Source organism: Takifugu flavidus, chromosome 2 (genome assembly GCF_003711565.1).
Source record: "Takifugu flavidus isolate HTHZ2018 chromosome 2, ASM371156v2, whole genome shotgun sequence".
Taxonomy (NCBI): domain Eukaryota; kingdom Metazoa; phylum Chordata; class Actinopteri; order Tetraodontiformes; family Tetraodontidae; genus Takifugu; species Takifugu flavidus.
In genome coordinates, this window is record NC_079521.1 from 19,110,435 (window position 1) to 19,126,889 (window position 16,455).

The window sequence follows — 16,455 nt, forward strand, 5'->3', positions numbered from 1 at the left end:
AGTGAAATCCAGACAAAACACATGTTGTGTACTTCCTTTTATTCAGCATTAGGCTTCCGCTCATGTTACGTTATTTGATCATTTGTAATATGTAAACAGTGGAAATCCATAAACAGTCAAACACTGAAAGCTTGGGCTCATTTATAGATTCATATGTGGAAATGTGTCCATAACGAGACAGCGGCGGTTTAGCTCTGCGCCCTGCCGGGGAGAGTTGGCAGGTAGGACGAGGCTGCAGGATGACGTGGGCGAGGCAGCAACCTGCGTTAAAGAGGCCAACGCTGCAGCGGTCCAAGTGTGGGTCGCCCGTGGCGACTGTGTGGGAACTCTAGAAGTCCAGGTGTCTGTTGCCGGAAGTGGCAGAGCTGCAGGCTGAAGCCACGGCGGTGGCTCCTGCCAGCTCCCCCCTGCTGACACGGCTCACCGTCTCAGACAAGTCTGGAGGCAAATGGAGTCTCTGCAGAAATCAGAGAGAAGGGGAGGGGCTATTAGATCAGCTGGTTTGGGGGAGAAAACACTCCACTGGGTCAGCATACAGTAGATGGTACACTTCAACGATGCTTATTCACTCAGAGCAATGTGGGGTTGAAATTGCATTAGACGCTTGGGCACCCCCCCCTCAGCGCTGCACTGAACCTGCTAGCGTGCTGCTAAATGCTTCAGAGAGCTTTAGGTCTGTTACAGCTCTCAGGGAATGTGTGTGTGGAGACACATGTGCGTTTACTCCTTGTGTTGATTTATCGTGTTTGAGTCACAGGTGATTATACGGCGCTAACACCAGAATCACTCGAATCAAGGGTTTTACCAGCCTGGGAGGAAAGATTATGGTATGGAGAAGCCCTGCGCCAACTCCAAGCACACAGATGCAGAGGTTAATGAGGCCCACTCGTGTAAAGCCTCCTAACACCAACACGCTAACCACTACACAGCTTAAGAGGGGCTGCGCTACTCGGCTTATTCTCTGTCAGTGGCGCCCAAATAAACGCCTAAAAGAGCCGAGAGCACGAGAGGAGGTGAAGTATCAAGTCGAGAGCGCGCCTGACAATGGTGTGGAGGTCGCTCAAGTGTCTATTGAGGAAGCTAAATCGGAATACAGACAGTTTGGGCAGAAGAGACGCTAAACCCTTTAATTTGCCACTGAAAGAATCTGCCGTGACATCTGAAACCCACTGGTCAAAGCCCGTGACCCCCCCTCACCCCGGACAGCTCTAAACCTTCCCTGCCTGCCACATCCTTACCCCCTCCAGCCGTACAGATTTACGAGCACCCATTTTCTCCCACAGATACTTATCTTTTTCTTAATGACGGGGTGTTTGGGTACAGGATTTATCAGCCTCATTACCGACAGATTATTCCAGGCTACACAATGCTGTTACCCCCCCCCCCCCCCCCCCGGAAAAGCCCCCCCCCTGGTTTAATGCTACTTTCCAAACCCATGGATATGACACGTGAACATCAGTATTTTTCATCTTGATAATTCCGTCCCCACTCTGTTGTGCAGCATTGTTGAGCAGCTGGAACAGGAGCAGTTGCTCATGCAGCTGCAGATTATCTGGAGCAGGTGAACACTGGGACATTGTGGAGGGCCTATAATTTAAAGAAAGCTAAGGTTACAAAGGACTTCCAAAGGCAGGGGCGAAGATCGCTACTACGAAATATGACAACCGCTGACTCTTAAGACCAAGAAAAAGAGCGATCCAGAGTTCAAAAAGAAGCACTTTATCCATCTCTCGCCTTCACACCCGTAGAAATTCATGGAGCCTTAAGGGGGATCCAGAAGCTCTGCTCAGCCTCCTTGGCAAACCTCACCTGCATAACCTTCCGTGTCTTTGACTCATTGGAGTGTGATTGAGAAAGAAAAACAATGCATTGATCAAGCCTGGACTCAGTCCTGCTTAGCGCACTGCAGCGGAAAGTTGGTGGAGAGAGGAAAAAAATCAATCACATATACATCATCCGCAGTGGGCGAGGAAAAAAGAGAAAGGCGGCACACCGTTGTCTCGCTGTCACGCACCCAAGGGCCAAGCTGTGCCGTTTCTGTTTGGCTCTGGGAGCTGTGGACCCACTGAGCATGTGCAGAGCGAAGGTCAAAGCAATCCAGAAGTTGCGGCGCAGCTCTTCTAACCTTTGAGTTCGGGGGCAGATGAGAAGAATCAATGAGAACATCAAAGTTGAGGGAGGAGCAGACGAACCAATCGATCGGTTTGACACACAGAGAGGGGAAAAAGAGAGCCTGGCAGCACTCAACAGCATCAGCCGCAGCCCATATCAGAGCTGGGCCTGGCAACTGGGGGGGGGGGTAACTGCGGAACCAAAACGGACGCCAATCTTGACTCGTTCTCTGCTTTGGAATTTAGAAATGATGTAGATGTGCAGCAGGGCAGCAGATGAATGGAGGTCAGAAATGAGCAGAGAGGCTCTGAGCGCGTTTCCCTGCGACCTGAACACTCCACGATGGAAACAAGGACATCCGGAAAACCCTCAGAGGCATCGTGGGGTGGATGTGTGTGTGAAGTCTTTCTCTGCTGCCCGGCAACCCCAACGAGGGTGGAGAAAGAGAAAAAAGTGAGCCGGGTGGGCAGGGGTGGGGGTGTTCGGAGCGGGAAAAAAGACCACTGGTTGCTGCTCGGTGAATGGAGGGGTGGAGAAAATGGATGAGCCACAGCGTTAGCGCCAGCATCTGGACGTGGTGTGTGTCCAGCGTTGTGACCACGGTGGTGGACAGGGGTAAAAAGCTGAGGGTCAGCCTGGCTCTGGGGGGAGGGGGGCTGAGGCTGCCTACAGGGTGAGGAGTGACAAAGCTCCAAACGAGCGCTAAGCACTTGAAATGAGCCCTCGGGGTCGGCCCACAGACTAGCTTTGGCTAAGAGGGTTACTAATATCACCCCACAATGAACAATTTCCTTCAGCTTACTAAACAGCCCAAAGAGCCCGCTTCTTAAATATTGTGCTTCCTGACGCCTGTAATCGCTGTGGACAATCTCTGCATCCAGTGGAGGAAATAATCACATCAGTCCTTCGCTGAACGTGTCAAATCACTATTTAAGGTTTTGTTTAGGTTTCACTTTCTATTCAGGGAAGTTAAGTTTAGTTGGCAAAATTTCTCCAAGTGAAACGGGGCCCGCTCCAATAAAGTAGCCCATCAAAGGCATTCCATCCACTGTGACAGCTTCTTAAATGCGGGAGTATTAGGTGCTAATTTAACGAGTCATTTGGTCCATAGGGTTTAGCCACACTTACAAACGGCCTGTGTCACTGTACAGCTCAGAACTATGGGAAACCCAACACCGTGTTGGAACACGTGACGCTTGGTCTGGCTGGTCCAATCAGATTAGCCTAACATGGAACGCCGCACAACATTCACCAAAAACACCACGGATGCTGTGATTTGCACGTTACCAGCTCGGTTCATTCAGTGAAATCTGAAAAAGTGAAGATTTACAGACACAAAACCAATAATCCAAATATCCTGCCAACTTTAAAGGGATGTATTCACGCGGTAGAGGAGCGAGCATCAGATCAGAGGCCACCGTGGCGGCGCAGCCACCGTAGATTGATGCGCACGTACGTCCACCACAGCAGGTCACCGTGCTCCATCGGCAGTCTCATTCATACGAGCAGGTACCAGAATGAAACCGGGAAAGAGGAATTCCCAGACATGCCAGTCCGTTCAGTTTCTAAACTGAGCTGTAATCCCTCACACCTCTAAGATTACACTGGTCTGTGTGGGAACGCGCTGGCGGGGCCCATAGGAAGCAGCATTTAGGACCCACGCAGCTGAAGCCATGTAATGACCTGATGTGCTGGTGCTTTGTTGGAAGAGCCAACCATCAGCGCAACATGTGCTGAGCATGTCAGAGAATACTTCCTCCACCGCCGGTGAAAAAGCGCAGAACCAAGCCGCGGTAAACCCAATCACTTAGTAACTCTAGCCCACCTAATCTGACAAAAGCCTCGAAGAAGCTCTCGCTTCCTTTTTTTGGGATAACAAAGAGTGAAACATGATCCCTGACCTTGCTCCAAGAACAAGCAGTCGACTGGAGAGGCTTTTATTTCTCAGGCGATAGTTTTTACTGAACCCCCCCCCCCCCCCCCCGGTCGTTTTAGTCACCGCCCGTCTGTTCTATTTTCACCAAATGGTTTTGGTCTTTCATTATGTTAGCCAGGAGCTTGAAATACCGCTAATCAAAGATTGTAAATATGTATAACATCACTGTGCTGTAACGAGGCCGCTGGGGCCGATGCAGGTTATTAGCATTAGCTGCTTTGTTTTGGTAACCGAGTGGAGGTCACCTGCCTGACATATCACCTGCTACCTGATGGAGGATCACCTGAGAGGCGCTCACACAGACAGTCATGCGCGCTGACACACACACACACACACACACACACACACACACACACACACACACAGCTCATCTCTTCTGCTTCATGGCTAATGCATCTGACAGAGCGGGCAGCAAACAGGCAAATGCATGAGTAAGCGTTCTGAGTGTAATTATATTCCTAAACATTGAGGGAATGGGAAGGGACTAATAACCCAATAAAATTCATTAAAATGAGCGTGTCCAAACAGGAAATTGATTAACTGATAAGATCTCAAGGTTCTGTAATACCTAATGGAATGTCTGTTCCTGAGCTGTTGAGGAGCTCCCTCCCCATTTACCCTTCACGCTCCACGGACTGATGCAGAACAGCGTTTGATAGCATCCGTCATGTTACGGAACACGACATGCATGGGAATCAGTTAGCTCCGCGATGCTACTGAATAACCACACGGACAAACAAGGGCCAAAGTGTAACCGTGCTCGAACACAACAACTTGACTTGTTATCTCCGTTGTCATCATCTTCAGCCGAACCCTCCTCTGGGGGGCCCCTTCTCGGGGGCCTGTCAAAAGCCTTGACGGGAGAAGCAGCGTGGGGCCATTTTGTCTCTTTTCAGTTCATTTTTGTTTCTGGTTGGAGGGCAGGGTCAGTATGGACTGTGGGCTTTTTAGGGCAGGGGACGAGGGCACGTCAACCCTCGTGGTGGTGGGCTGTAAGGGGGGGAGTTGGGTGGTATGGACTTGGGCACAGGCAGAGCTGGTCTGCCCCCGGAGTGACATGGTGCCTGGGGAGCCAGAGAGGAATACAGGGTGTGGAGTACAAACATGTCTAAGTGCTCCCTTCACTACAGATAGGGCCATAGCAAAGAGTGTGTCTACATGGGTTATGACAGAATAACTGGGGGACCTTTGTTGCCCTCCACCCCCGTGAAACACATTTTGCCCCCAAATGCCTGATTGTGATATAAGGGTCCTCAGGTTAAACTGACACCTTTGGTAAAGGCAGCATTTCTAAAAGCTGCTGCACGATTGGGAACCTCTGGAGGATGTTCCCAATGAGCCTGCAGGACAAAAGCTTCATCTGTTCCACAAACTTGGATTTTTGGAGGATGGGAAAATGGTGCAGTTTGTACATGTAGCGTCTGCCCCATTTTTTTCTGTGGGGGGGGGTTGGTGTTATATTCACTTCTACAAAACCTCAAAATGAGCCTAAATCTTACAAAAACAGGAACATTGACAGGCTGTTGATTCCAGCTCAAACGGTATCAGTCATGATTTGTTTGTTAGTGCTCACTGACAACGGTCCCACCTTCTTTCCTAACCTGCCCGAGCAGTCGCCCACAACCCCCCCCCCAGAAAATCAGATGATTGGGATAAAAGTGCAGGGATTGCTTTAATCTCTGTAATAATTCCAATGGCTTTAGCCATGGAATAAAGCAATGCGATCCCCGAAGTTACTGCTGAGCATTCGGTGGTCTTCAAGGCTCCAGTCTGACATCAGGACACCGTCATGTATTATGCATTCGTCGTGCACACACACCCCTGTGTGAGAACAGGCAGACACCCACCGTCAGCTCCCCCTACACACCTCCCTCCGAGGTATTTACATCCTGGCGGAACAATGCTGAGCACAAACTAGTCCCACCCAACCCAGAATCCCATCTCTCCCTCATCATTTGTGGTTTGAAAGAGTTAAAGCACTTTATAGGCATAACAGTTGGTAAAAGGTCGTGTGGAGGTTACTGTGTCAGCCCGGCACCCCTCGGGGGGGGGGGGGGGCACTCACAGAGAAATACACTGTTGTGTTTGGCGTAGTGTGGTCCCAACTGGGGAATTTGAAAAGGAAGAAGCTGCTGCCTGGTCTCTTTAATTATCTTCAGACTCAGAAAACATCAGACTTTCATCTGAAGGAACGTTTCTGATGAGGAATCATCATTTTCATCAATCAGAAAAACCCCTCGTGATGTAACTAAACTCCAGTGTGCACGTGCTCCTTCAGCAACCTGTGAGCTCCTGTTAATCTCTGCTCACATTCATCTCATAATTAACCCCCCAGTACTAAACCAGCACATTAGGTTGATTGAGGATTCCAACCTGTGTGTAGTGAACGGTGGACCCGCGAGGACCCTACCTGATGTGGCCCAAGACTGCAGCCTGCTGAGTATCAACAGGAGTGTAGGTGTGAGTGTGAACATGCATCAGTGTCTTCTGGTTTGTATGGATGAATAAAGGGGGTTGGGTATAATCCATCACCAGTTGATAGTCCTCACAAAAAAGGAGCCCTTTTTGCTGAGAGGACGGCCCTTGTGTGGACAAAGACCACCATACTGGGGACTTCATAGGATCCAGCTGAAAAGGTGTTGCCCAGAGTAACCCCATTCACATTAACAGGCATGCTGTCCAAAGCCAGTCATTACTGCTGACTTGGACCAGCCGGGCCACACATAGACCAGCCTCCATCCTCTCGGGCCATTCATGCACATCAGCCTACAGGCACACAGCCTGAACTCTGCCGCCGGGCAGCACCGACGCTGGCTACTGTTCCTTTATCCCGTCTGTCTCAAGGAATCAACGTACGCAGCCTTTGAGCACCAGTAGAAAGAGTGAAAGGCTCAAAAGACACAAAGTTGGACAGGACACGTATATAATGTACGGGAGGATTTGCAATACAAGCAGCCAATACAAGTAACTGCAATTAAAAAGAGAAGCTCGTGCACGGAAGACATGGACATTTATCAATAATGCACAGGCATCTCAAATCATAACACCCCATAATATTCTACTGAATACTGTGCATCTAAATCACGCAGGAAACGACAAAAACAGACTAAAATCAACTAACTAGCTAACTAGCTAACTAACTAACCAGCTACAATGGGAACGTGGCCGACTCATGGCCTGTGCCCTCGTGCACTGGTACGTGCACCGTGGACTATGGGGACGTTACCGTGATGAGTGCTGCCCCACTACGCTCTCAGGGGGCCGCAGAGCTCTCTGTTCATGACCGACCCAGCACGCCCGGTAACGTGCTCGTCATTCTCGGGTCTCACGGTCTCGCTGAGCCTCAGGAGACGACGCCGTTGGATTAGTTGAGCTCCAAATGCACCATCAGCTGCCATCGACCTGGGCGGACCGGTGCGTCTCCAGCTCCCAACACACAGATGTTGCTCCTCTCCGTGGAAGCTGTAGAGCGTTGGCAGGATTATGGAGATTATTGGTATAATCTCGAGGGACAACCCGGTCAGAACTCTCATCAATAGAGAAGAATTTTGGTGGATTTTTGGAAACCAACCTTTTCTGACTGAACATGTTTATGATCAGCTCCTCCACTATTAACTTAGCTTAGGCTTCCTCCCTGATTTGCCCTCCCCCTCCCCCCATCCTCACCTCCACCGCTGCTCTCTCTAGTCTGCTCCCTGTGGGCAGGTGGGTGTGTAAATTTAGCCACAGCTAGGTGAGGTGCTTCCTGGGCAGACTGTTGGCTAAGGCAGCTTTAGGGTGTTCAACATGTCAGAGGGAATGAGACATCACCTCCACTGCCCTGTCAAAAAATTCACCACCTTCCATTTGCCCCACAACCTCCAGGTCCTGAAGTCCCTGTGTGTGTTGGGGAACGCAGGTTTGGTGTTTTCTAATTTTGCCTGAAACACGGCGGCCACGACTGAACCACTGGCTGAGCGCTAATTGCCAGGCATTAATAAAGCCATTAAAATAGTGAGCCAGAGCCTGAGGAGCACCAAGGCTAACGCTAAAAAGCAGCGAGACCACACTGAAGACAAGCGATACCCAATGTGAGAAAGACCTCATATAGGAGGGGCCACAGCTTCAGGGGATGGCTGGAGCTGGCAGATTAAAGACGACGATTCAGATCAGAGAATTAAGGCGACTGGACAGAGAGACAGAGACCCGAGCTGTCTTCATTCCATGGTGGTTGTTCAACAAGCAGGTGGTTTCCTGCAGGTTAGCTAACGGGCTAACAAGATAACAGGCTGCTTTATGACCTGTGAACTTCTGAAGAGCAAAGATCAAAGATCACCGGAGTCCAGAACATTATTGGGATCTTTCTTGGCCCATTATCAACCTTTCCTGATAATGTCATTAAACTCCGGAAATATTGGAATTATTCTGCTAAAAGCAAAACAAACAAACACCAAACGTCACGGTTGAAGAAACTTTGGCAACTCCTCACTAAGCTTTAGTAAATTACTCATTTATACTGTGAATAAATACCAATATAATGATGGGAATATTAACTATGGAAATATTTTATCATTCAAATGAGGAAAACTATAAATGGACAAAAGTAAAAATTTGAGTCATTAGAAGGTTGATGTGCTTAGAAATTACAGAGCAAAAGAAAAAACATGTACATGTGCAAAGAAAAAAAAGAATTCCAAATGAAATATTTGGAAGTTCTTGTGAAAAGTATAGCTCTTCTGTCACTGGGGATGATGAAGATTATTGAAGTTATTTGATCAACAGAAGCTCAGTCAGAGCAGGAACCCGTGACTTGAAAACGCGTAATTAGGGCACCAATTATAAGTTACGATTCATAAAGCAGAAATCAGTAGAGAAACGGCCACCAAAGGCTGCTGAGTTGAAAAGAATAACAAAATTGGAAAGTGTTCCAAATGGGCCGGTCAGGTTCTTCATCCTCGCTGATGTTGAGTTAGATGTTTTGCTGGGAAATGGGCGGCCTGCCAGATTGGGGCCAAGTCAGAGTTGTCAGGGGATTACAGTTCTGCCTTGCTCACCACAGGGGGTGCGGAGTGGGCCTCAATTACCCTGGAGCGGCGTGTTTGATTTGGCCTGGCACTTTTGGGGACAGACCAAAAGCTGAATAATGCACCATTAGCAACTCAAAATCCTGCCCTCAAATGAGTCCGCTTATGCATCACATACAGTAATTGTGTGCCTATCAAAGGCTGGCAGGTCCACACCAATTACCCTGATAACAAACAATCTATGCATGACATTATCTGCTGAACACCTGTAGGCCGCCGCTAACAGCCAAACCCTGTTAAAACTTCTCTTTTACAGTTGAAGAAGTCTCCAAAACAAGGTGGAAATGTTCAAATGCAGCTGGAGATAAGAGAGGAAAAAAGAGACAGTGGAAGTCTTTGTTTATATTTACTGATACAGGAAATGAAAGCAGGAGAATGACAGTATGCATGTGTGTGTGTGTGTGTGTGTGTGTGTGTGTGTGTGTGTGTGTGTAGAGAGAGAGAGAGAGAGAGCGGGAGATCCCTCTACAATGAGCTGTGCAATTGAATTTCACAGGATATGAGGCAGCAAATGGCATGTAAAGGCTGTAGCATCAGACGGCCGCTGCCCCACCAGCCACAGCAGATAGGGGAGGTGTAGGTGACATCATCAGGTAGCTCTGCAGGACGAGAGGTGGAGAGTGATGTTGGCAGAGGTTACCAGAGCCAGAGGTCCTCCTTGAGCTCTGCTGAACAGCCACTCAGCCCCATATACACACTTACTAACACAAGTCACAAGACAAATGAGTCAAGCCCGGGACGGGCAAACAACCAAGGGCTGTTCTTCTACACGCACGCACACACACACGCACGCACACACACACACAGGGATACGCACGCGCACACAAATACCACTTCAAACTCAACGCCTCATTGAGGTATCAGCGCTGCTGATTGTGTTTGTCCACCTGGGTATGAAAGAGCCATTCTAGCCTGTGTGAAGGAGACGGCAGTGTGGTGGAGGCTGGAGCCCAGCTAGGTTACGTCTGTCTGGGGGAGAGGAGCAGCCAAGTGTGGATGCACCTCATTACCTCACTCATCCACACACCAATTACCCCTAAATAAATACACCCAGCCCACAGGCAGCAACAATGACATCCAGCCTGAAAGGGAAGAAAGGATGCCGTTCAGAAAGCATTTGCACGCACAGAAAAGTGCTGTTGGACAATGATGAAAAAACTACAGAGAAGAGAAGCAAAGAGGAGGACATGCAGGGGGCTCGGAGTCTTTTAAAGAGCTCAAAGACGGGACAGAGAAAGAAAAAGAATGAAACAAATGGAGCAAGCAGAGTGAAGTGATTCAGAAAATGATAATTTCTTGCTAAATTTCACCCAACACATCCACAAATGATTGTTGTGGTGGGGGAGGGGCGGCGCTGAATTGTTTTAATGCAGGCAGCCATGAGATAACGGCAGCAGCCTAAAATGGCGAGTGCGAGGCCGAGCTTCCCCGGCTGTAGCTACCAGCTCATGTCCGAGGGCTGTAGCCCCCCAGTCCCTAGAAAGGTCCTGATGCACCGTGGCCCCAGTAACATGAGGAACCATCTTCAGCTCTGAACAGGCCAAAGTCTCTTCTACTGGACCGAGAGGGTGAGTTAATACAAGAGGAAAAGGGTGTGTGGGAAGGAAGAAAAGAAGACAGATGTGTTTTTAGAGAAGGGGAGGGCGAACGCAGAAAGGACGCCAAGAGTTCCTTCACGCTCCCCACTACACACACGTCTCCCCCTTCCCTCCATGTGGGATCTTTCTGCATGAGTGACTCTGTCATACCTGGGGGACAAAACGCTCGCTCTCTCCCTCTCTCTCTCTCCCTCTCTCGCCCATTTCCCCCCTACCTCGCCTCCTGTACGTCTGTGCCGTGTGTACATTGATCCAGGTTGACTTAGTATTGCTGGATTAAAGCCGAATTAAAAGACTACATTTTTACCGGACTATAGCAAAAGAAGCAGCAAACTTCTACGTGGCGAGCGAAGCCTGAACAGATGATTTCACTTCCTCCTCTGTCACCTGAGATCACCTGTCAGTTAGTGGGTGTTGCAATAATTGGCTGTTGGTGGCGTGCAAGCAGATGCATCATTAGATGAGTCATGATAGCTCAACACTGCAGTCACCAGGAAGTACGAGCACTTACCCCCCTCCAAAAATAAGCCCCATCAACAATGTCAACAGGGTTCACCTGTCCAGAGGCAGATTCCCGATTAACAGAAACAACGGAGAGAAACGTGTTGCTTTTCCGCCCTGTTGATTCGATGTAATAAGACGAAGGTGATGGATGGAATTGGATGTGAAAGAGACAGGTTTATTAAGACGCCTCCCTGGTGGCGGGCCAGGTGAGGGGGGCCGTCGCACGCTGTTCAGGTGCTACAGGTAGGAGGAGCAGCACCGACATGCTGCGGCCGCATAGTCGCAATTCCTGAGCAATGGCTCAACCTTCAGCTGGAATCAGCCCTCATGGGAATCTGCATACGGTGACATTTACACATGCTGCTGTCAAAACTTTCACATGTACTGACAGACTGTAAACACATCCTGCCACCGCCGTTAAGGCCGTGTCTTTTATTTTTATGTGATTAGGGTGGGGAAGCTCGAACGATGTTCAGCACTGAAGAACACCAACAACGATCTCCAGCATCTGCACCAGCACCGTGGAGGATGGCGTGATGTCTGGCCAAGCTCGTGTGTGAATGTTCAGAGAGGAATGTGCACCATATGTGATCGAGCACACGCCCAGACAGGGTTGATCTGATCTTCTCGACAACCCCTGAATACACAAGACAGAAGACATCCCGGATAACCTACGGAATTTTGGTGGATCCATGAATAATGGGTTATTAGACCGTCTGACTTTGCCTGTGTTTATCCCCGTTTAAAGCAGGGAATTATTCACTATCTTACTTGATAGCAGCCAGCAGATGCCAAATTGAAATGAGCAGCGCCTTTTAGACATTTTTAGAACTGCGATGCCAATTACCCTGTGGTCAATTACCCCCCCCCATACCCATCTACTCACAATTACATGATCATGATGTCCAGAGAAACCAGGCATGAAGGGGATGTTTTCAGTATTGTGTCCCCTCTGTAAAAAGCCTCGACTGTGTAACATTCTTTCAATCCCAAACATGTTTTTGGGGAACTTAATAAAACATGTTGCTACTGAAAAAATAAACAGAACCAGCACACGGAGGGAGAAACAGGCAGAGAAGGGGGGGGGGCAGGCCAAAGTGCCTTCAGAGTGAAGGGGTGTGTGTGTGTGTGTGAGCGTGTGTGAAAGTGAAAAAGACGTAAGATGTATAGAATGTAAAATAACATGAGGTGACAGTGACCACAGTCCCAGCACAGCGACACCAGTCGTGGGACGGCCGGGAACAGCTGGGAATGGTTCCAGTCTCCAATGGGAAGTGAGTTCAAAATCTACACGAGGTGACTTGAACGTTTATTCCCAATTTGTTTCTTAGCAGCTAAAGCTGATGCTGGGTTCTGGGCTGCCTGACCTGTTGGAACGTGCACAGGTGCGATTTCCTAACCTGCCACTCTTACTCACAGGTTGGGTTTTTACCCATTGGAGGGTACGTTTGTGATCTTATCTTTTTTTTAAGATCACGAGGCAAATGAAAACATTTTTCATAGTTTAAATTCATAGAAATTTTGCTTCAGGGGTTGCCATGGCGACCCCTCCTCACCTGTGCTCACTATCGCTGACCAACGTATACCTACTGTATATACCTATATATATATATATATATACCTGTATATAACAAACATTGGAATGCAATTAAAATAAAAAGCATTTGCCTTGGTGACGTGAATCTGAAGGTAATTGTGTGTCATGACTGGACGATATTTGCAGGAACAAGGCAAAAACAATGGCTTCTCATTCTATGGGCAACACATGCTGGCAAACACACCAACTTCACTTGCCAAATCCCCAAATTAACACCTTTTTGGTGAAAAAGCTCAATTTGGAGCACATCACACCAACACCACAGCTGGCATTCAAGGGTAAAATTAATTGCTTCAGATACATGTGCTTCTTCTCAAAGTGCTGGACTTATTTGCATTGAGGAACATTCAGCAGAAGTAATCGATGCACACACAAAATGCGGCCACCCAATGACCCTGGCCTCCATCTCAAAGTCCCTTCCTCGTCCCCAAAGCCCTGACGGCTCAGCCATGCATGGAGGAACAAACACAGGTAGCGAGAGCAAATCAAACTGCAACAAAACACAGAAACATGAATGGGAAGCATCACAATGATGGGCTGGACGCAGCATAATGGGCCCGACATTAAACAAACGGCACGTCCCAGGATGGGCTGTGGGAGTATGATACAGATTACAGGCACCTACTCCCTGCCTGGGGAACAGGGGAGACGAAGAAAAAAGGACACAATATTGCAATCTGACAGCTGACGTCTTCATATAAATGTATGAATTTACATTCCAATTAGGGGAAATTTACATCTTAATCACAGGGAGCAATGTGTGGGTCCCTCAGTTAGTGTGTTGCTGCGGTAATGAGGTGGGATGCTGCTGTGCTCTCTCATCCAGAGATGATCCGTCAGCAGACAACACCTCCCCGTTAGGAGGGAGCTGCACCTTTAAATGCAACCGGCACCCAAATCCGTTAATATCCGCTGAAATCTGTCTTAAATACCAACAAGGTGGGAGCTGCCACCCGGGGATAATCTGCCAAATATGGAGTTTGAAAAACATGGAGCACACCTTTAATACAGTGCACCGAACCAGGAGCGTCTCCGCCTGTCACTCAGCTGACAAGCTTTCAGCGCGCCATGGCGTTCCATTTCTAATTTCCATACTAATAATGGGTATATTATCCTTAATGGTTTGACTTTGTTTTATGGCATTTCAAAAGGATGGCGAGGCCGTCTGTGGAATTACTCAAACATATGTCATCAGGTGACATGCTGCTCCCCGGCTGACAAAAGTTAAGACCATCACAGACGCAGCTGATGTGGACGTCTTATTGACACTTTGGTGGATGTGAATTACGACGTCCGGGTTCACCTTGAGTAAAGTCGGAGGGTGTGGCGAGAGCTGACAGGGAGCACGGTCGATGAAACCAGATGAAACACTAAAAATAGATCTTTTCGAGTCGGTAAAGTCAAGGACGCCACTTGTGGTTTGGCTCGGTTAGCAAGATATGAGCGGCTGGCAGGAGGATTTGAGGTTTTGGAACTGAGACCGCACCAAAGAGCCCAAAAACGGAATCATAATTCACAATGCTCTGCTGATATCAATTTTAAATGAATGGAAACTTTGAAAAGTTTGCAGCAACTTTAATCCAATGGAATCATTTGCTAACGTAGAGCAGCATCAGCTGCTGACAATGCAGCCGGGAGGAGGAGATTAGCCAACGCAACGTAGGAGGGGGCATAAATCAAATTAATACAGTCACTTCCCATCTCCATCCTGAATTTAATACGGGGATGTGTGAACAAAAAAACGGAAGGTAAATGAGGCATGGTTTCTTTATCACCTGCCTCACAGCCAATCAGGCCCGTCCCATCATAGACGCTGGCCTAATGGCTGATATCTGCGGCCGCAGCCTATTACTGGATACTGTCTGTAATGAAGACAAGTCAGATTACAGCAAATGTGCGGCTGCCAGGAGTCGAGGGAGGAGGCGGGCAAGGTTTGAACGATGCCGAGTGTCCACAGGAAGTGGCCCCAAATATGGCAGAGAATTATAAAGCACAGATGAGGCGTTTGGAAAGGATGCTCAGAAATAGCACCCCCCCCTCTGGCACTCATCTCACAGAGCCTAATGCTCGATTTTTGTTAGGGGGCAAATGAGGTTCAGCAATTGAGCATAGCTTGAATGTTCACCATGATTACGACATCTTATAAAGTGGCAGGGCGACTTTGTGTCTGCAAGCAAATGAGGTGAAACGGGTGAATGTGAAGGCTGTTAAGTTTGGATTAGGGCTCAGTCGTAGAGAGCAAGACCTTTTAAAGGCAGACGCTGGTTTTTAGAAGGAGGCTGGAGGGTGGGAGCCCCTCACAAAAGAAAGGAGGAGAAGACAGTGCACTTTGCTCACCACAGACTGACCTTGCAAACACTTGGCCTACTCTAATATTCACCACTACACGTGCTTTTGGGAGCTTTTTCACTCATCTCAGCACACAAAAGCTCCTCTCAATACACACATTACTCATTACACAATTTCACTGGACTATTTAAAGGCTGCACAACACTCAAGGACATGCACTGACAGGAAGATGTGTTATAGAGGGGGGCCACAAGTTCAGCGTACTGCTTTAATTAGAATGTTCCGTACATCTCTGCTCACTTGTGCACGACTTAGATGCACGAGAGCTGCAGAACATCGGGCGGGTTTGAGAACGTGAGTTAAAGGAAGCTGTTAACTCCAGTGTCCAGGGAGAAATGACCAAATGTGAGTGAGTGAGCGCCTGTTTATCAGAGGATGCGAAGTAACGAAACCAGAGTTTAGAAGAAATGGGAGGATTTCACGATGTGCTCGTACGTGCACAGCGCCTACACTTTGCACTGCTGAATCTCACACAAAGACAAACGAAAGAAAATGTAAGAGTGCAAATAAAAACCATTAAAAATCCAAAAGTGACGATTCATTTCTCCTCCAGACAAAACATGACGAATCTCTGCAGACTTGACAGAAAATATGGATGTCTGAGGAAAGAAGGTTCGCAAGAAGCCCCAGACTAACATATGGAGTAACCTTTGTGGCCTTCCGGGACTTGGGGGTGGTGGTGGTGGGGGTCACGTGGGGGGGTCTAACGCTCCGAGGACCGTAGGCACGCTAGGGAGAGGTGAGCTGTCACCCCCCATTAAGATCACTGACAGAACTCAGAAAGAGGGAGGGTAGGAGGGTGGGGAGGGTGGGGAGGGTGGGGAGGGAGGGGAGGGAGGGAGGGAGGGTGGGTGGGGAGGGTGGGGAGGGAGGGAGGGAGGGTGGGTGGGGAGGGAGGGAGGGAGGGTGGGTGAGGAGGCACAAAAAAAAAAGGAAATAAAATCCTGCTTCCTCTCTAACCGCCGTCTCGAGCATCCCCGGGACTCAGAACCCTCAGTCTACCGCTGCCTCCTGGGAAACCCTTGCACGCAAGTCCTGCCCGTCCATACCCAGCAGTGGGGCATAAACGTGTGTGTGTGTGTGTGTGTGGTGTGTGTGTGTGTGTGTGTGTGTGGGGGGGGGGGGGGGTAAAGGGTGGGAGGGCCGTGGATGTATTCGGGCTGTGTGAGCAGAATGTTGGGGCAGCAAAAGGACAAATGTGCATGTATTGTTAATTGCTTTAGAGTGAAGGGATGCAGCAATACTGCCCCAACAAAGGCACCAAGGCTTGGTCCTAATTAATTAATTAGATAATCC

The 16,455-nt window shown here is 48.8% G+C and overlaps 1 protein-coding gene across 2 annotated transcripts in view; it reads right to left on the bottom strand.

Annotated features, from left to right (window-relative positions):
* Positions 1-22: 22 nt before the first annotated feature.
* Positions 23-16,455, bottom strand: part of elp4 (elongator acetyltransferase complex subunit 4) — a 38,930-nt gene continuing 22,497 nt past the window's right edge. Inside the window, exon 10 of one of the 2 annotated variants that reach the window (XM_057016706.1) lies at positions 23-457. In XM_057016706.1, coding sequence (XP_056872686.1) covers positions 329-457 — 129 coding nt within the window. In that variant the 3' untranslated portion in view covers positions 23-328. Of the gene's footprint in view, positions 458-9,571; positions 9,711-16,455 lie in introns of those variants that run through there. The other variant, XM_057016716.1, reaches the window with a different exon arrangement.